Consider the following 21,152-nt stretch of genomic DNA (forward strand, 5'->3'; position numbering starts at 1 on the left):
TGGTTAAAGTGCAAAGGTACAAAATCGGCTCTAATAAATTGTTTATCAATTCCAATTTTGAAAGTTTACGATGGATCTCCTTTATCGATTTTTTCTCAATTAGATTTTACGGTTTGTTGGTAGGGTTCATAAAAAAGAGTTACGATCTTTTAAGTGCTTCTTTATTTTCATGTGTATGATGTTAACTGTGTGCTAACCAACTAACTTAAAGTTTTAAATTAAACTCTATGCAACATTTAAGATAATAATGGTTCGATGTCTACAGTCCAGCGTGCTGTTGAGTCTACAAGTGGCATTTGAAAACTGACTAGTTAGATTTCATTCTTGAAATGAATGAAGATACTGTGACACAAACATTGATATCAAAAGTTTTGTCAGCGCTTACGTGGGCACTGATGTGTATAAATAACTATAACATATTTGACTAGACACTTTTGTGCGTTACTTATACGTAATATACATTATTTAATATTAAATAGGTAAAGTCATCGACGGTAAAGGCGTTGAATTGCTAGTTCCAGCTCCCCCCATAAAAGTCTTAAGAAAGTCCATGGGGAATGGAAATATTATCGTAGAGTTCTTCTCCGCTGATATTGTATTTAAGGATTGCAGGTAGCGCAACTGGAAGTTAAAAAGATTAGCGTTAAAAAATCGTGGTTGTAGTGATTTCTGAGTTCCGTGAAGCTACTGTTAACTACTGTGCAGATGTATACTCTACAGTAAAGACACGACCTGTATAGAAATTTCGAATTCTAACAATTCGCAGAATTCTATTCAATATTTTTTTGAAGTCAAACTTAAAGCTTACTTGTAAAGCCATAGGATTATCAATCATAATGAGCGATGCTTCTCTTAAAGCCCTGGACGCTTTGATCTCTCCTTCAGCTGCAATGATCTTGGCTCTCGCTTCTCTATCGGCTTCAGCTTCCGCTGCCATTGCTCTTTGCAGTTGGACTGGCAGTCTTACGTCTTTTCTGAAAAGTTTTGTAATAGTCACTCAATATTTTACTGCATAAAGTAGTTTTCCTGTCATCACAATCGCATTCATGATATTAACCCTCTGCAGAAGCCCGGTCATCTCACAGAAATTTAAAGAGATAATTTTATACGCTATATATATACTGGTTCTGGACTTCGCATGCGTCCGAAATATAGATTTCATCACGGTATTTTGTCTAAAGCGTCTCTTGACATGGAAACTCGTTAATGGCATTTGATTACTCATCTTTAAGTACAATTTTAATTCTAATTAGTCCGTAAATTTTCCTAAAATGTAAAAAATAAATAAAGACTCAATGGTACAATCACTGTTGTAGAATGGAATCCAAGATCTCCTGCCTAGGAGTGTTGAAATGTTTTTCCAATTAGTTCTTTGATGAGTTCTCACTAAAAGGGTAGTATTACGACAATCCGCATTTTGGGTTAGCAATTGCAGTTCAACAGAAATTTTATATGTGTTTTACATGGGGATACATGTAACAAAAAAAAAAAAACTATAAAATAAGTCCACCAAGTAAACAATGAATCATACATTTCTACTCTCTCCACCTCCACGCCCCAAGGATCTGTGGCCACGTCCAAGTTGGCTTGCATCATATGGCTGATGGCTTCTCTATCGGAGAGGAGCTGTGCCAAATCTCGCATGCCCAGCACGTTGCGAAGTGTTGTAGCTGCTAGAAGTCGGGTTGAGGCACTGGAAACCATTATTTAGAAATATTAAAAATAGCCATAAATTATTTATGTACGGATGTGTGATCAATATTTAGCTTGATATGCCGGCATCACATGAAGCTAAACATTGACTGATCTATTTCCGTTACTCTGGAGTTGATATTTGAACAAAAGTGCATTTTGATATTGACTGTACAATTTTCATATTATCTTTCGGCAATCACGTACATTAAAGGCGAATCTGAATTCTATACTAGGCAACAACTTTTACACAACAAACAACAAATATTTTTATAAGTAACAAAAATTAATGTGTTATTACTATTGCTAAAAATATATACCATATAGTAGAGAATATCGTTTACTGTAGGTACTCAAAAACAAAGCTCTAGGAACAATTACGAAAACAGAAATATATTGAGGCGACCTTTTTTCATAAGCGGCAATATGTTTATGCGTCTAGTATGTCGATTTTATGTATGTCTATAATATCATTCACAGATATAGTATTACGTTTCTATGAAATAGCAATATTAACGATGTCGTTAATATACCTTATAGTATAGTTACGTTAATATAATACGTTAATATAGTGACCTTATAATAAATTGTCCGCAGTACACAAGCAGCATCCATTGCGTGGAATAAGTGGTTGTATTGCCTGTATAGATTTAATACTTATTTCGAAGGCATTATAATTGCATACAAACCTGTAGTCAGCTACTTTTACGACAGCGTTTAGAGGATCCTTAATTCTGTAATAAACTACAGCGTCTACGGAAACTGTTACGGAGTCTCTTGTTAATACCTGAAATTAGAATTAGGTAATAAAATTATGGGAAGCTGCATTATTAAAATCTGTTTTAATTATTTAATTTCACATAATATTTTATATTGTATTTTTTTACAATACTAAGAAACGGGACGAACAAATCGTGCACCTGGTGGTAAGCGAATAGCAGTAGCAGTGCCATGCAGAGCTTTAAGTCGTAAAGATCTGAGGGGTACTGATGGTACTGCCTCTACGCCCGTCATGTTACCCTGAAACATAAGTTGATAAGTCACCAGCACCTTACCCTTCAAAACCGGATCGCAGTAATGCTTACATGTTACTGCTTGGCGGCAAAAATCGTTAAAGTGGCAGTGTTTCTGGATGAACTCTTTCACAAGGGGCTCTACTACAATTACGAAAGTACAAAGACCCTCTGCGAGGCGAGGTCATCATGATATAGGTCGTTGCCTAAATCATATCACAAGGTGTATTTAATTACTTTAACAGTGTCATTTGCTTTTGTCATTAATGATATGTAAATAAATATGACTCGGTTTAAAAAATCTTCATACGTCATTTAGTCTATTTACATGTAAATGTAATTATGTTTAATTTTGTACTCATTATTTATTATCTACAATTATTTTTCTGTAATTGTCTACATTAGTCGTCATCTGCAAAATGACATCTTTTCGAACGAATGCGCCGCGAACGCGCTGCATGTCCTGCGTATGCGCTGCACCCACACTTTGTGCGCCTTTTTTTTGATCGATAGAAATGGGCGAGCTGAAGGCTCATAATCCGTAAAGTATACTTAAACCACGTAGCGGGCACAAACCTCGATTCAGGGCGCTACTAGGGACTTCTGCCAGAAGGTCGTGCTGTAGGAGAGAATTTACTAGTGTACGTGTTGCAGAGGGGGGCTCTACGATCTCGCCGGCGAGGGCAGTTGGACTGATTAGCGATCTGGTTAGTCTTTAAAGTGACGAGAGTATGGTCGTTGGAGACTTCGGAGGTCGTGGAAGTTTTCCCTGAGGGGGAAGTAGTTGGAAGCAGCCACCACGAGGGGATTGGGGTGGTGAATAGAAGAGTCGAAGTTTTTCCTCGATGCCTGTTTCATGAATTGGGCTATTGTGGATAGCCGCAAATCTATGTGGAGTAACCAATACCTTTAAATAATTCTTAAGATGAAATTGCAGGCACTTGGGACTTGTCAACTTATGTCTCAGCGTGATGGTTGCAGTGCCTCTCAGATCTTTGTGATTTAAATCTCTAAGTGGTACTGCACTGTTATGGACAGGCGTGTCACTTACCATCAGGCGCATGACTTGTTCGTCGCGTCACTTAGTTTTTATATAAAAAAGGTAACAGTACTTCCCTGGACGAACTCTTTGACAAGGAGCTCTACTGCTACTATACACTAAGTTTACTGGTATCATATATTTATCACCTTTTATTACTCAAGAAATACCCAAGAAATCTAGGTTTCACAAACCATCCTTTAATTGGCATTCGCGCGTGGTGAAGCGCTTCCCACGACATTTGAACTTGCCAAATGTCAAAGCGACCCCGCGCCCGCGCAGCTGCGCAGAATTAAATAGTGTCATATGCCTTTGTGCAAGTTTGTTCAGAGAGCCATACATTATATACTTGGGTACAAATAGACACAATTTCATTTTTAAATTTAAAGCCTGACTCGTTTATGTAGTGTTTAAAATAATATAGGCCTAATTTATAGCGTTCAGAGAATGTCTGCAGGCAAGGAATTCCACTCCATAGTCGTTTAGCAAATGCTCGTTTTTGTAGTGTTTTTTTTCGGTCAAGGTAGTTATTGATGCCCGTTACTTTCAATTAAATTTTCGCATAGACTAACCTATATATAAACTGTTATTTTCCAGTACTACTAAGTCACTATTAATGAATAAATCTGTAAATGTAGGAGACTGGTGATCTTCAGGAAAAGGCTTTAGCTTGTCACAGACCATTGCACGTAATAATATATTCGAAGATATCATTTAATCTTTGAAGTTATAGATTCAGCGTTACTATCGAAATTTTCCATTATCACGCAAGAAGGTAAGAAGTCGAATTTGTTGCAATATTTCAGGATTGCCATAATTAATGAAAGTGACATTAATTACTGTCAAAACAATTTAAAATAAAGTGTAAATGATTTCTTTGTAACATTACGTTTACAATAAATGTTATAACAGAAAAATTTATTGGATTTGAAGCAGGAAATAGAAGAGAAAATTAGGCCGACAGTTCTGCTAGGCATCGGTTCACGGGGTGTAAGATAGACATGTCAAAATAAACATGTTTCTTGGAGAATTATGCTTTCACCATTTGTCTAGCTATCGCAAGAAGACTTTATTTTGAAATTTGTGTTCGGTTAGTATTTATTTATGTATGTCAATTTATTTTAACTGTATGTTGTGTCTTTCGGCTGCTACGACGATGATGTATTCTATCACAATTTCGCTAATTAACATTTCAATTCAACTCTACAATATTGATCAAAAGTTCAAAATGATAGTGGGAACTGATGGTTATAAAATACTAAAGTTTTTATAACTGAAATATTATCATTTTGAAAAATACTAAAGTTTTTATAACCATCAGCTCCCAATAACATTTTGAGCTTGCGATCAATATTGAAAACAATATCTTTTTTAAATACTTAACTTTGATCATATCTGTTTTTTAATTTTAGCTTGTCCGTTATGTACCATCCGCCTGATATTGATTCTGAACCCAGCTCTCCAGTTGACTGGTAGAGAATGCCTAATGGCATTAAATTCACCATTTGTCTGTTTAGTGTGTAATAAAGTTTAAGTAAATAAAATATAATTTCAGTACAGAGTACTAAAAAAAAACTTACATTAAAAAGTTCGTGGAATCACTCTATTTGCCAAGTTTTATTGACATCGGTTACCGGAAAGTGCGCGATACCCAATTCATCCTCTAGTTTGCCACCCTTAGAGGTGGAATATATTCATCAAATTTAAATGGGACCACTACTGAGTTACTCTCTTTCCAACAAAAAGAGTCATCAATATCGGATCATCAAATGTCGAAGTAATTATTTAATTAGTAACGGAGTTATCGCGTAACATACATACAAAAAAATCATATAGTCGAATTGAGAACCTCCTCCTGTTTTTGAAGTCGGTTAAAAAGTAAATATCTTATTACTCTATTTCAATGATCTCCATAAGTACTAAAAGTTAGTGCATGATTATTTTTTAAAAACATGTTGTGTCCAAAATTGGGGCAAACATGTCTTGATTACCTGTCAACTGTCCAAAGGTGCTCACCGATTGAATGGGAAGAAAAATAAAATATTATGTGAATTTCCAAATTCTCGTTATCCCATTTAGATTAATAGATGCATAAAACAGTGTACATACAAAATTTAGGACCCGACTGTCAGGTACTAAATTTTTCAATACAAAAATGAATGAACTGTCTTACCTAAAACGTTGGTTAAACAGTTTCAGATGCGGTCTATAAAAAGCCGCCTTACTAGGTCGCTGTTTCTAGACAATTGGATTTCAAGGAACGATTGTTTTGCATGTCGTAAAACTCTGATTGATAGTTTATGGCGTCATCAATTAAACGTGAAGCAACTGAATGGTAGAACTATGGTTCCCAAATTAAATTTACGTTTTTAGGATATGGTTCCATGTAAACACCATTTCTCGTGACACATTAATTCTAATTTAAATATTTACATTAAATATATAATATTAAATTAAGTATGTTTACAAAAAAATATATATATGTTTATAATGGGTCGTAGCACTTGCAATTGCAACTACAGACTCTGTTTGTTGTTTATTAAGTTGTATCCAATTTGTGACAAATGCCGAGGTACTCAGCAAGCTCGAAACTGACGAGCTAAGGTATATCATTATCATCGTTTCAGGTGAAAGACGGCGACTGCTGAACATAGGCCTCCGCTACGGCATAATTTACACTGCAAACCCGTGTTAGGTTTTGCGAAAATGGGAAATTCTCATAATCCTATTAATACAAGTCCCGAACGCTGAATAAGTCATGATAATTTTAATCAAAGTTCGCGAATGTTCTTATAACTTTAACAAAATTATATATTTTATAATATTGCTAAAGTTATAGTGTTTTATGCGTTCATTTATTTACTTTTTTTAAAAGCGTATCGGATAAAATTTTTAATTAATCGAAGACATGGTGCAACCGTATTAGACTGGCACGGTATCTAAACGACACCAGGAGGAGGAGATCACTCTTCCCTAGTCGTGGTATTTAGATTATGTTAACATTATGCATTCTGATCAGTAGGTATAAACATAACGTACATAATGAATTCAATTTAACTATCATTGAGTATTCTTGGAAAATTAGAACGCATGGATATTCTACAATGTAGCAACTGGGTTATAGTTTTCAATACCAATGCCATTACTGAACTATTGGGTGTTCGGTGGTTCAGGCATGTGTTGCGAACACTCACTGTTTACCTATTTAAATTCTATGCGCCAACGATCAGCTGTCGATAAACTATCTGTTTGGAACGTTTAAATGAAAGCTTTTCTAAACTATTGAAGGAATTAAAACTAATATAGTTTGTTTGGAAAATGTGTAAGATTTATTTAGTAAGTTTGGAAATTTACATATTAAGTATTTACTAAAAATGGCTCTTGGTAAACAAAATAGATGATATACATTTAAGCTTAGAATAATAACGCATAGAATGATAGTTTCATATCAAACGAACTGTCACAAGTGAGGCAAAAACCAAATTCATGTAGGCGTAAGCAACTTGTAACTACGCTCGTCGGCACGCACACAAATATACAAATAATGATGCCATGGAATAACATTTCCCTCAAAAGTGGGGAAATTGTATCTTGCTTAACTCATCATTAAGTTAAAGGTGCCTACAGATTTGCCCGACATTGTCGATCAGGTGCCTACAGATGTGCTCGGTTTTGTCGATGAAAAACGAATATAGCACTTATTTGTAAATCCAAGATGGCGGACACGATTTTTCAAAATATGGTATCCCTTTCGAGGTATTTGGGGATGCTCATTACGAATATGGCACTCATTTCTAAATCCAAGATGGCGGGCACGATTTTTTCAAAAAAATGCAATATGGGTATCATTTTCGAGGTACTTGGGGGTGCTCATTACGAATGTGGCACTCATTTCTAAATCCAAGATGGCGGGCACGATTTTTTCAAAAAAATGCTATGTGGGTATCATTTTCGAGGTATTTGGAGATGCTCAATGTGAATATGGCACTATTTGTAAATCCAAGATGGCGGGCACGATTTTTCAAATAATGGCAAGTTGGGTATCGTTTTCGAGGTATTTGGGGGTGCTCATTACGAATATTGCTTTTGTTTGAACTGTCGTGTTTGCCATCTTCGATTTAGAAATGAGTGCCATATTTGTATTGAACATTCCCAAACATCTCGAAAACGATATCCAACTTGCCATTATTCGAAAAATCGCGCCCGCATCTTGGATTTAGAAATAAGTGCCATATTCGAAACCTGAAACCGAAAATGCCATAAGCAAACATTAAAGAAAATAACTGTTAAAATAGATTAAAAAATCGCTTAAGAATGCTCCCCTTTTAAGAAAATAAAATATTTTAATATAAAATATTTCGCTTGAGTTACGAAAAGAAAGACATATAATAAGCTATCAAAGTTGTACTGGTGGTGCCAACACTATAGTAGAAACAAATATATAAGTACTGTAAATTTGTTGCAATATGTGCTCCAATTCAAATAAAATTAAAATAAATAATTATTCAATAAAGCATGAACGCAGAGCCGTTAAAAGTATTATAAAATAATTAAGTGTCCCAATCACTTACAGGAGTTAACGAAAACATTTAATGTTTATTAAAGTAAATATTAGTTCAAGATGCGCAAATAAATCGAAATTACAGGCACCACTAAAATTTACGTAATATAATTATTTTGATACAGAATAGCAAAATGGGGAGAAAAAAAATTCGTTACTTTGCAACACTTTCGTATCTTGTTGCCGCGAAATTATTTTTCTGTTTTAGTGAATATTTACATAAAAATATGAGTTGAAACGCATTACTTACTTGTGGAATGCGATGTTAGTGTCTATTTTATGTTTGTCTGTTGTATTTTTACACCCATTTACCGCACATTTCGTCATTTTTAGCAAAAAATTTTGGAGCTGTTCGCGGTGCAATATGACCTTGAGCACTAACAGCCCGCGCGCTCCTGGGACGCGTTTGGAACCCTCTAACTTGCCTCACTTAGCGTGTGCGGGCTAGGTTTCTATGCGTTATTATTCTAAGCATTTAAGTAGGTACACAACACATGAGGGCATTGTTACCTGTTACCAAATAACAGCGTACCATGGCGTGTAATAATAATCTATATACACATAATAAAGGAGTAGGGTGGGAGCATTTCACCAGTAGATAGGCACAGCAAAAACTATTAATTGTAGAAACTTAAAAAATGGAGGGTTTGTTCTTTTATTTTTTGAACTGTTTCTGTGGCTGAACAGTTACCACACAGGTCTGCCATGCAGGGGTCCCGGGTTCGATTCTGGGCCGGGAGAAATATTTGTATGGCCTACATTTATTTCGTCGTTTGGGTGTAATTAGCGGTTGTCTATGTGTGTGTCCATGGCACCCGCGACAAAGGGTTTTCCTAGTGTAGACTGCGGGGATGAGTGTGGTTTAAATGTAGGTACTAAGAACGGTTTTTCGAAATTCAACCTGTAAGAGGGTGAAAAATGGTAAAGAGGTTTGTATGAAAAATCAGCGTCATATTCACAAAGATGAAACTTAGTATACCTACATATTCGATATAGCGGTAAAATTATTTGTACGTAAATTTTTTAACGCGTGGTGCGATTTGCTTTAAACTTTGTTTAGGTACTTTAAATATAGAATAAATACGGGTTTCAGGGTTTTTCAAAACAACTCCTGAATGAGGGTAAATTAGAGTGTTAAAATCACAGACCACATAAATACTGTCAAAATATATAATGTATTGCAAAAATTTTACGCGGACTTTTATAAGATGATGTGAAAGAGCCAGTGAACTCTTCAACTCTTCTGTAATGTAATAACAGACTCTTCAACTAATTTTGTGTTTAATTTAAGAACTTTAAGTCGATATTTATTTTTGTTAATTTTATTAGAAAGTACTGTGACGATGCAACCTCCCTCATCGTCATCCCGCTTTATTATCACTTTTGCTCTGGTTCCTGACCACTTTTCTCAAATTTTGAATTGTTCTTTAATTCCTTTGCTTACTTAATGTCTAAAGCGAGCACTCCTGCTCGTCTTCACCACTAATTTTGATCCATTTACCGGTTTCCGATTTAAATCATGTAACCTGTCTAATATCTTTAAAATCAAGTAACATAACTAATATTTGTAAAAAATACGGCCCGTTCATGGTAAGTTCTTTACTGTCTCAAACATGTTTCGTAGTATTTAAGTAGCGAGTGTTTTTTTAGTATTATGCCTGTTTTTTTTATACTATTTTTATTGTTACAGCCTTTCTTCCTTTCTTCACCTTTACTATAAAGAATAAATTACGTGAACCGAGTAATCTATTATTATTGCTCCCTATTGACGGTTTACAACCTTTTCAGTACTAATTATTTGCTACAATACACTACATAATTATAATTAATTTATTTGTGAAAACACAGATTGTATGGAAGGTGACATGTACAAAATAAGTATACTTTCACTGTGTCCGGTCAAACATTAGGCATACACACACAATGAAGATATATCATACATTTACTCATAATATGTATTTTTTTTAATAGTATCACATGGGCGTGTACTATTCTGGATTTAATAAGTCAGTTAATAATTTAAAAATGTACGTAAATGTCCAATGAATCCAATCCAATGTTTAACTGCCTCCGTGGCCGAACGGTTACCATGCCGGACTGCCATGCAGAGGTCCCAGGTTCGATTCCCGGGTCGGGAGAAATATTTGTATGGCCTACATTTATTTCTCTCGCGAGTTTGGGTGTAATTTGTGGTTGTCTACGTGTGTGTCCATGGCACCCGCGACACAGGGTTTCCCTAGTGCGGGGCTATGTTGAGTGTGTGTGTACGTTATCATAATGAATAAAACTAAAAATGTCAAAATAAATATAAAATGTTACATATTAGATAATGAAGTTAGGAATTTGTTATTAGTATACACTACATAGTAAATTTTATTAGTCAATAAATTGTTTACAATTGTTTCATTTAATTGCAAAAGTTTTTTCTGAAACCTGAGTACTGTAGGTAATTTATATATATATTTGATAAATTTGTTCTTAGTAATTACCTTCGTAATGTCTGTACTAACATTGTTTGCAATAAATAAATAAACATTAGCTGCAGGGGCATAGCGAGTGATTAATATAGTTTTTAAAATAATTTAGTGTAGCTGTGGTAAGAAGTGGGAGTGTATAACCTAAAGATTTAATGGATTACATTGCAAACGCAGTAACTTACTTCTTGCGGTGGAACATCGAAAGAAACTGTCCTCAAGTCCACTTTTCTGTAAGTATCGATGCATGGCAGTACGAAGAACAATCCTGGTCCTCTGGCACCACCTTTCCTTAGTCGCCCTAGGCGAAATATGACCGCCCTTTCGAACTCTTGAACTACCTGTTTTCAGCATAAAGTGTTTTAAACTATATCTATATACTGACAAATACAACATTTTTCTTGGTGAAATTGACCTATCACCACTACTATACATGCAGTTGCTATTTAATTTAGGTAAGTTTTTTCCATTTTCTACCTCAATATCTGTCAGTGATTGTTTAAGCAGCTAGCTCAAAAATTAGATCTTCTCGCGTAATCGGTCGCATGGAGTTGTAGGCTAGTGTTTCGGGCGTAAATTTATGATGCTCTGTTGTTTGCAAGATACATTGCGTTTGCGTACATTGTACCAATCAATTAGGTAAAATTGTAGGTTTACATAGCGCTACAGTTATATTAATCACGTTAAGTAAGTAAAGTGGGTGGCGCACCCAGAAAGACCTTTTCAGAAAAAATGGTGTTGAAAAACGTTAGACGTACAAATAGTCAACAATGAGTATATCAATATAGAATCTTATTTACGTACCTTAAAGCACTCGAGCAGTGAAAAGGGAAAAGTGACGATGACTAATAAGAAGGACAGGATTGCGGCTAATCTCTCTACACATCCTGCAGCTTCGGGGTTTGCTGCCACAAAGAAATACAAATGTGCGTTTACTAGATTTTTCTGTACCGTATCCGCATCGCTCACATAGTACCACCGCTAGCTAGGTGGAATAATATTTATAGGTACTATTGGTCACTCATTTAGTTAAATAACTTTTGACATGACTTTTCTATGAGTGAAATTGTGATTACATAGAGACTAGTGTGAGGATTGTCATTTGATTATGAAGCCACCTAACAAGGTAAGCGCTGGTTAATTCGCGGTATTTTTGCACTCGAATTAAACGGTACTTACGCATTTGTATTGTGATAGCACAAGTGGTACTCGTATCGTAATCTAAAATTTCCAAACGATATTAAAATTAGAGGTTATTTCCGTCGATTTTATTTACAAACTTTGCAAAAAGCACTTAACGGATTGTTTTACTTACGACTAGGAACATTGTCACGTCTAGTACTAGCAGTTCGCATTTTGAGTTAAACTCCCCGAAAAACAATAACACACGCTCGTAAAACTGCGTTTGAGTCGGCTAACAATCACAGACTGCGCTGACATACCGACTAACTTACTGACAGAAGAGCCCGAATGTTTACACGACCCAAAAACATACTGATTCTAACTAAAAATATCAATTACAATGCACCTAAAACAAAGCGAAAGCTAATAAATTACCGTCGTCTTCATTACAGTATTTAGCGAAAAAACTATTTACGTATTTCTAGGTAGCACTCCACTTCGCCAGAGTCCTTGTCGTTACAACCGAAATCCATGTAGTACACCCAACGACCGTATTGACCACGGGATCTTACGGTAATGTCATCCAGCAAGGTCTCACGGTGTTTTCAATACGAAGTCTATATTGATACTAAGATGTGCGATCAGGCTGTCGGTAAAAATAAATAAATAAAGCACTTACGAGCCATACCGTCAAATGAGCGGGCGCACACCAGGCCACGATGCTCCAAATTGTCGGATTTGGGGGGAATCAGGTGTTTTGAAAGCGGCTGTGCTCGGTATATATTTCGTGAGAGGATGTTTAGATAATAAATAATTGGCGAGCGTCTTAGTATTTGTTTTCAAATGCGTTTAAAATGCACTAATATAAACACCTTGTTTAGTTAACATGTAGAGATCTAAATATATTATTTGTGAACATGAAACTTATGATCTTCATTGGAGTTAATCAATTCGGGTTTCTATCAGTGTGTATTAGTTTAAATTAGTATTAATTATATTTTAATATTATTTCCGTTTTAGTATAAAATAAATCCATGGAAATTACATTGGATTTTGAGAAAGAACGATGAAGTCTAATGATGCTGCAGGATCCATATGTCCGTCCGTAACTTCATAAAATTAAGATAGTGAACGAGTTTCTCAAACGATTTTTATCTAAATAGTTTTGTTTTTATTAAGGATTACATAATATTTTTGATCTCCGAGGGATCTCAAGCAGGAAAAGGTTTTAAACGCCCATTGAGATCGAAGCCCTAAGAATATTTTTAAAGAAAAACAATAGACAAGCTACTTTTGTGATCTATTTTAGATATTGTTGTTGTTGCGCAATGACACATGTTGTGCTCAATAACGAATGAAATTATCAAACAAAATGTCTAGTTTATTTTTACGAGTTGAACATTCAATTATAATTTAACACTGCAATTAATAATATGTCGAAACATCATTGTGTTTAAAAGTGAATAGATTAAAATTTAAACTATATTATTTCTACATGTATTGAGCTACTTGTGATCACGTTGGCATTACTTGACAGTAATTATTTTGCCGAATTATTACAGTTATGTCAATAACTGTAATAATTCGGCAAAATAATTACGATAATGAAATAAACGCGTTTTCATTTGGCATAAATATAAAAATAACACAGAAACACATTATTATATAAAAAAAATGTATACTAAGAGGTAGCAGAAGAAATAAGTATAGAATTGACAAGCATTAGGAAGGGGAAACAAATGTTGGATCATACCCTACTCGACTTCAGTGGATGTGGACGCTATGTTACCCAAGGTAAACCACCAAGGCATCACGAAGCCCAACAAAATCAACGCTCATTCCTGGCAACATTACCTGATTACCTGCCCCAATAAGTAAATGCCTTACTACTTACTTCTGTCACGCCCTGCATAGACGGCAGGTTGGTCTCTTCCTCCACAATCTAAAGTCCGTGTCAGATTTGCTCTGGGTTGAGTGTCTAGGGTAAATAAAAATATTTACAGTATTGTGCCTTACAATAACACCTGGTCTCAAATAGAGAGACTAACTCTGATGCCACTAACCAGAGGACTCAGAACAGAATAAATATTTAATTCCCTCAATAGCTTTTCGGTATTCGAAATCGAATCCTTTTCACTTAGAGCCCAAAGAGCTTTTAGCTGGGAAGTCGAGTCGGTTACTAATCTTATGTCATTTATGTAATCCTATGTTATACTTTCTGAATTCAATCGTGATTATTTTAGGAACTTATAAACCATAATTAAAATAATATCGAAAACACTGCTGTGTTATATTTATGTAGCTGAAGTTATATAAATACAATCTTAAAATATAGGTCACGTCAGCGTAGCATAGACAGTTTTATCAAAGCGAAATCGCGTCTTTACGCATAATCACCATCTTTGATCAATCTGTCTGATGTTCCTATTTATTCCCATTATTTATAGAGACTTTACTAGAATACAATTTTAAAACTGTAATCTGATTCGTATCCTGCGTATAATAAAGTCACATGCGATCGTACGTCAGAAGCGTGAACTTTATGAAAACTTCAGTACTACATGAAACAAATTATGTCTAAGCGAACTTTTAAAAATTTTCTCTCTTTAAGAGAGAAATTTATAAAAATTATTGACTATAATTATTAATACAAAGATCGAACACTCAGAAAAAACACTCAGAAAAAATTCCTTCGATCCGGTCGGATTCGAACCGACGTCTTCTTGCATACCGTGCCAGACGCTATACCAACTAAGCCACGGAACGAACCAACGAACCTCACGAATTTTTCTATGTGCTTGCGTCGTGTCTTTGTACTTGGTCTTTCAACGACTTTTTAGTCGTAGCGCCATCTATGAGAAATCTTTAACAGATTTATCACCCAGTTAGTACCTTTACAGCTACCAGTCCTGGCGAGAGATGTCGCTATTCACTGTATTAATTAAATAATTATAACAAACTAGTGGAGTAATTTCACAAAAAATAATTGAATATCAATTCAATCAAAATTTAATTAATTATTGACTAATTTCATTCGGAGAATCTTTAAACTTTTCTCCTGAAAAGGTATGATTTTGCAAATTTTTTTTATGGCCGAACGGTTACCATGCTAGTCTGCCACGCAGAGGTTTCGGGTTCGATCCCCGGCCGGGTCAATGAAGAAAAATCTAACTTTTCTATATTGTCTCGGGTCTGAGTGTTTGTAGAAACGTTGTTGTTTCCGATTTCTATAACACAAGTGCTTTAGCTACTTACTTTGGGATCGAAGCAACGTATGTTATGTAGTCTAATATTTAATAACTCTTCTTTATTTCTTCATTTGGTGTTTATAAAACATAACCTTTCAATCAATTTCCCGAAAATAATTAAAAATACCAATAGTTAATAATAATAATAATATCGTAAAATTGGTGAGAAGCCACGACCAGTTATTAGGGTTGCTATACATTGGAAATGAAACTATTTTTTTTCCTATATAAATGTCGTAAATATCTTTTTATTATTTATTAATATTAGACGTAAATGGTTGATGACTTTACCATTTCAGTCAGACGTTGTTTGTTTGAAAATGAACTATAAATTAACACGATGAGTGGAGGCGTTTGTTTGTGTGTTATATATCTTTGTTTTACAAGACTTTAAAAAAATAAAGGAGAGAAGTTATGTCGAATGAATTTTTTATCTTTGGCGTTTGTTTTCCGTTGTATTTGATACCTTTGAGGTGGGTGGTCCTCGGAAGATAAGGCGGAAAACACACGGCTTATTTCGGTGAGTATATCGTGCCTGTATGTTAACTATCTAAGGACTAAAAAAAAACAGATTTATTAGACTCCAGACTTCAAACTTTAACGTTGCATATTATTTATTTATTATTTTTAAGCATTGATGTCCAAGATCAGTATTTGTTTAATAACTAGTGTGGCACGAGATATAAGATATTACCTCGTAAATCATAACAATTGTTACAGATTACATTTCTGTTTTTAACACGAAGCTTTTGCACTGTTAGTGTACAAACTGAAGTGGTTTATTATTATCTTGTTTTAACACTCCTCCAAATACACAACTGTTGATCATATTACATGTAACCATTATCATTACTATTTCAGCCTAAAGACGTCCACTGGACATAGCTCCCATAAAGATCACCACAACGACCGGACTTGCGGTGCTTGGATGCAGCGGATTTTCGCAACTTTCACCAGGTTTTCGGTCCACGTTGTGGATGGTCTGCCCACGCTGTGTCTTTTAGTACGCGGTTGACACTCGAGAATGCTCGAGAAGGAATAATAGATTTTGTCATAATAGCCACGCTTAGCAGGCGGGTTTGCGATGGCGTTTAGGTGGAAGTACATAGGGCGCACTATAAGTTTCCGGAACTGGCCATAAGTGGCCAGTTCCGGATAAACAATGTTTGAAAAGTAATTACAACATTTGAAAATGGAACTCTTTGGCTGTAGAATACAGTTTGTTTCATCTGACTGTCACTTGTTTTTGTGGCTTCATTTTAGAACTTGTTTGTCTACATCACGATTGATTGAACTCGTGAAAATTTTCGTAGTATGATTTTCTACGATTTTAAGTGGAAGTTAACAGCTCAGCGGAGCTTCTCTCGGCTTCAAACTGCTTTTGGCAATGAAGCACCATGCAAGGCGACTATTTATAGCTAGTTTGCAGACTTCTAACGCAGTCGTATGAATCTCAGTAATGAATTTCGTGATGGTCGCTCGTCCACTGCTGTGAACAACAAAAACATTGATGCTGTGCGCCGTATGATCAAAACAGGCAGGTATGTAACATATCATGAGATTAGGGATCTTTAAGCATAGATATGAGTCAAATACAATCAATACTACATAAACATTTGGGTGTGAAAAAGCTGTGCTCTCGGTGGATCCCACACAATTTGACTAAGGCTCAAAAAACGCATCGCATTACTTGGTGCAATGCCATGCTCACCAGATTCAACGAATGGGCGTCAAATTTGGTGTGGGACATAGTAATAGGTGACGAAAACATGAATTTATAGTTACAATCCCAAAACAAAGCAGCAATCGAGCGTATGGGTCTTTCAAGACTAGCCGAAACCAACCAAAGTGGCGCGCATGCAAAGTGCCTCTAAGCGGATAATTGCTTCTTTTTTTAATAAAACTGGACACGTGGCTACTGTTGCTTTGGAGAATCGTTATACCGTGAATAGTGATTGCTACACGACCATTTGTTTGCCGGAAGTTATTGCTAAACTCCGTAAAAATAACCGTAAACGCCGTATCATCTTGCACCACGATAATGCCAGTTCTTACACGGCCAGACAGACAAATGAATTTTTGAAGGTGAACAACGTTGACCTTACGAGCCATCACGCGTACAGTCCCGACCTGGCACCTTGTGACTTTTAATTATTTCCAAAAATTAAGAACCAGTTACGCGGTCAACGATTTTCATCACTTGAAGAGGCTGTCGAAGAGTATGAAAAATATGTTTCAGAGATTGTCACGAAGAAGTGGCATAAATGTTTTCAAAATTGGTTCATCGTATGAAAAAGTGCATTAACGCTAACGGAGCATATTTTGAGAAACAATAAATTCATTTCTGAAAATTTATAGAATTTTTTTCTTACTCATTCCGGAAACTAATAGTGCGCCTCACGTATACTCGACCTGCTGCCCATCCTCATTGGTTGCTGATCCCTTAGTAGCTTTGTGGTAGGTACTGGTTCTATTCTAAGCCACACGGACCTTATTTTTTATTTATTACATGTAATATTACATTATGGCCGTGACGGCCGTGCACAGCTTTTTCATATTTTAATTGTATAATATACAAACCTTACGTAATTCAATAAAAAAATGCATGAATGAATCCGAGTTCTCATGTTTTGCTAATTGGGATTTTCTGTGGAGGCTGTATGAGCGTAAGTAGTTGTGCGTACGCAGACAATGCCCATACACTCTCTATCACTTTTAACAATAGTAGGTTTTTGCATTTATTAACAATTCATTGCATTTTACCTTGCAATTTGCAGTTTTTAAGTAATTGATATAATTGAGACGTAATAATGATGCCATTTACATATTTCTATGTGATTTTTGGTTGTGAATGAAACCATTTCGTATGTTTTTGTCTTTTAAAATCTGGGTCCCAAATGTCTGTCTGAGAGATAAGTTTAAAGAAATTGTAACATTCTTACTCTAGAGTCTTATATATTTGTAAAAATGTAATTTGTGTAAAGAAGAACAGTAAATTTTTCATAAAAAAATAGTGATAGACATTAATACCAGGAATAAAAATAAACTGGCTGTGCTTTACAGTCGTCTTCACGAAGTCATAAATTAATTTAAGAAGCAATGTATACGTTCCGGTTGATCATTCGATGTATGTTGTTTCAAAATAAGTCATTTAAGTTAAGAGGTCTAAAATTGTAGTGAATCAAAAATTTTGTACTAAAGGTTATATTTATTACAGAGTTTCAGCATAATTGGATAACAAAAATCCATGCTATTCACAGTTTAGCTCTTTCGGGTTGTTTCCGTAAATGATATTTAAAAAAAATATTTCAAAAGATAAATGTGTACAAATGTCTACGTACAAAGAACAACACCTATAGCTCCAGCCAATTTCGACAGAGGAATTGGAAAGAAAAAAAACATTTTTTTTTGGCAATGCTCTGCCCACGGCCTGCTCGAGTAATTAGAATTTCAATAGATCAGTATGCATTTGGGTTATTTAGAAATAATATATACTTGATCAATGATAAAGTTTGCAAAGGAAATTTGATTTTTGAATAAAATTTAGTTTTTGATATCCATTAATACTCACTAGGTAGTAGGATATGGTAGATGGTAGAAATTAAAGTAAGTTTTTGTTTTATATTATTTGTCTAATATAGCTTCAATTTTCGATTTTGAATTTGAATGACTACTCGAACTAGAAATGTTCGCAATGCATAAATGGAGATGAAATCAAAAAAATCATTAGCGAAGATACAGTTTTACAAAATTAATTACTGGTTTTACGTTGGTTTCAAATCACATACTAGTGATTTAAAATTTTTATTGAACAAAATTCGGAATTATCAATAGCCTAATGGAATTTCAGGGAAAAATATTGAAATTGCGGTAATCGATAAACAGTCCGAAGTGAAAACCCTAAAAATCTCATGTTTTTGTTAGTTGTCATTTATCGAATTTGCCTAGAGTATGGAGTTTCTTAGTCATTCTTTTTTTTTAGAGAAATAAACCTTACGTAGAGTGACTAAGCTAATCTATGTGAAGATTTTAAGTGTTATTTGCTTACCTATAATAATGTTACATAAAGATATAAACATACATCTAAATTTGAATTCGAATGTACAAGCGTGCTTTGTAACGATAAAAGAACTGATCCAGTAGATGAACAGCAAACATTTTCTTTTAAATTAACTTGTAGGTTTAAACTTTGAGATTATCGCTAAACCTTCCATTGTCAAATTAATGTAAGATATTATGTACTATTATTTATTTTATTGAGGGACAAACAGTTATATATATGAGAAAAAAATACATATTTAAAATTCACAATATCTAAACCTATAGTCCCCCAAATATACTTTAAACAAAACAAAAAGATAACCCGGCAAACTGATACAAGGTATTGTATGTAAATGTATATATGAAGATATAAGTAAAAGTTTTTTTCAATAAACCATTACATTGCACAAGACGACATGATCATTAATGTTAGTCGTCTCAAAAACGGATAGTTGCTACTCGTATTTTCGTGTTTAACACTTTTTATATGTATACATGAAAATAGCATCCGAATATCTAGATATTAATTGGCATTTACCAATCAACATAAACGTAAGGTTTTATTGCTTATCTAAACCCTTAAAAGATCCTAATTGGACCATTCATACATTGTTGTAGAAAACTGTGACCATTTTTGTACTAAATGTCGCCACTTTGCATTTAAGTATTCGTACTGTGCCACTACAAGTTATTGGGTCGCTATTTCAGGCCTAATGAAATTAAACCATGTTTAGAGCAATGTGGGGTTTTCAATGTTATGGGCCTTTAAAACTCTGGCACTAATTAACTAAATTCTGTGCATGTAAAAGCAATATACATGCCTCAAACATTTTATGGTAAACATTTGTTTTTATTGGAAATCCGGATTTAAATCGCGTTATTTGTTTTTTCAAACAAAACAAAAGAAAAAGGTTTGTTTGAAATAACAAATATTCGCGATTTAAATCCTGAAAAATAATTTCATTTCTTATGCGTAATAATTGCGAAAACCTAAGAACCCATTTGTTTTTTGTTAAGTAGTTTGAAACAGCGACGTATTTTATTGTAATTTCTTCGTTATGACTGTTCAATATTTCAAAAACACGACTTAATTGACTTTATTTTAACTCATGATTTTAGGCTTAAGTTAATAAACTTACAAGAAATTTTATGGTATTATCATATTAGTATTTTTTTATTATACGAACAAGTGTATACGTACGCCTGGTGGTAAGGTACACGCCTGATCATAACCGTTGCAGTGCCACTTAGAGTTTTAAATCGCAAAGATCAGAAGGGCACTGCCACTGCGACATATGCCTGTAAATTCATCATAACCCTTCAAAAACCTTGACGAAGTAATGCTAAAATTATGCTTGGCGACAGAAACAGGTAAGGTGGCAGTACTTCCCCGGACGAGGAGCTCTACTGCTACAAGATTAAATTAGTCTTAAAGACAGAATGTCGAACACTGTTATAAGAGAGCTTTGTGGTATGAACGAGGATGTAGTTACCAGAATAGAGGGGGGGATGCTTAGATGGCTTAGTCATATATAAAGAATGAATGTTAAATGATTATCACTAGTATCAGGTTTCTTACCACGGTATGACTTCTTTTTATTTTCCCGATATTTCGGAACGGTTGCACTCTTCATGATCACGGGTTGACTGGACGGCGGCAGATGACAGCTTTATGAGCAGACATATCTGTCTACCCTTTTGCGCTGTCGACGACTACCTTCATCGCGATTTGTTGTGGCGTTACCATTGTCACTCACTTTTTTCACACAAACCACACAGAAAGATATATATAGAATGAACGTTGGTCGATTGACGGCACAAGTTTATAGAGCTAATGTGGACGGAGGATTTTAATCCTGTGTTTCAATAAGATTGGTATACAGGATTAAAAAAGCCCCGGTTAAAAGTACCAAGAATAAACGGGCACGTATGAAGGGAATGGTGGGAGTGGGAGAGGTGAAA

General features: G+C 34.9%; 1 protein-coding gene across 2 annotated transcripts; it reads right to left on the reverse strand.

Moving 5' to 3' along the window:
- Positions 1–157: 157 nt before the first annotated feature.
- LOC113236596 (band 7 protein AGAP004871-like) lies at positions 158–12,601 on the reverse strand. 2 transcript variants are annotated; one of them, XM_026472741.1, is made up of 8 exons: positions 12,377–12,434; positions 11,959–12,000; positions 11,584–11,684; positions 10,965–11,120; positions 2,382–2,479; positions 1,532–1,693; positions 809–974; positions 158–621 (listed from the first exon to the last, which is right to left on the reverse strand). In XM_026472741.1, the coding sequence occupies exons 1-8, from the start codon at positions 12,432–12,434 to the stop codon at positions 472–474; spliced, it is 933 nt and encodes a 310-aa protein (XP_026328526.1). In that variant the 3' UTR covers positions 158–471. The 2 variants fall into 2 exon arrangements, with proteins under 2 accessions (XP_026328526.1, XP_026328525.1); XM_026472740.1 differs by lacking the exons at positions 11,959–12,000; positions 12,377–12,434 and adding an exon at positions 12,581–12,601.
- Positions 12,602–21,152: the final 8,551 nt, after the last annotated feature.

The sequence above is a fragment of the Hyposmocoma kahamanoa genome, unplaced genomic scaffold (genome assembly GCF_003589595.1).
Source record: "Hyposmocoma kahamanoa isolate Upper Pololo Valley unplaced genomic scaffold, ASM358959v1 92, whole genome shotgun sequence".
Classification (NCBI taxonomy): Eukaryota; Metazoa; Arthropoda; class Insecta; order Lepidoptera; family Cosmopterigidae; genus Hyposmocoma; species Hyposmocoma kahamanoa.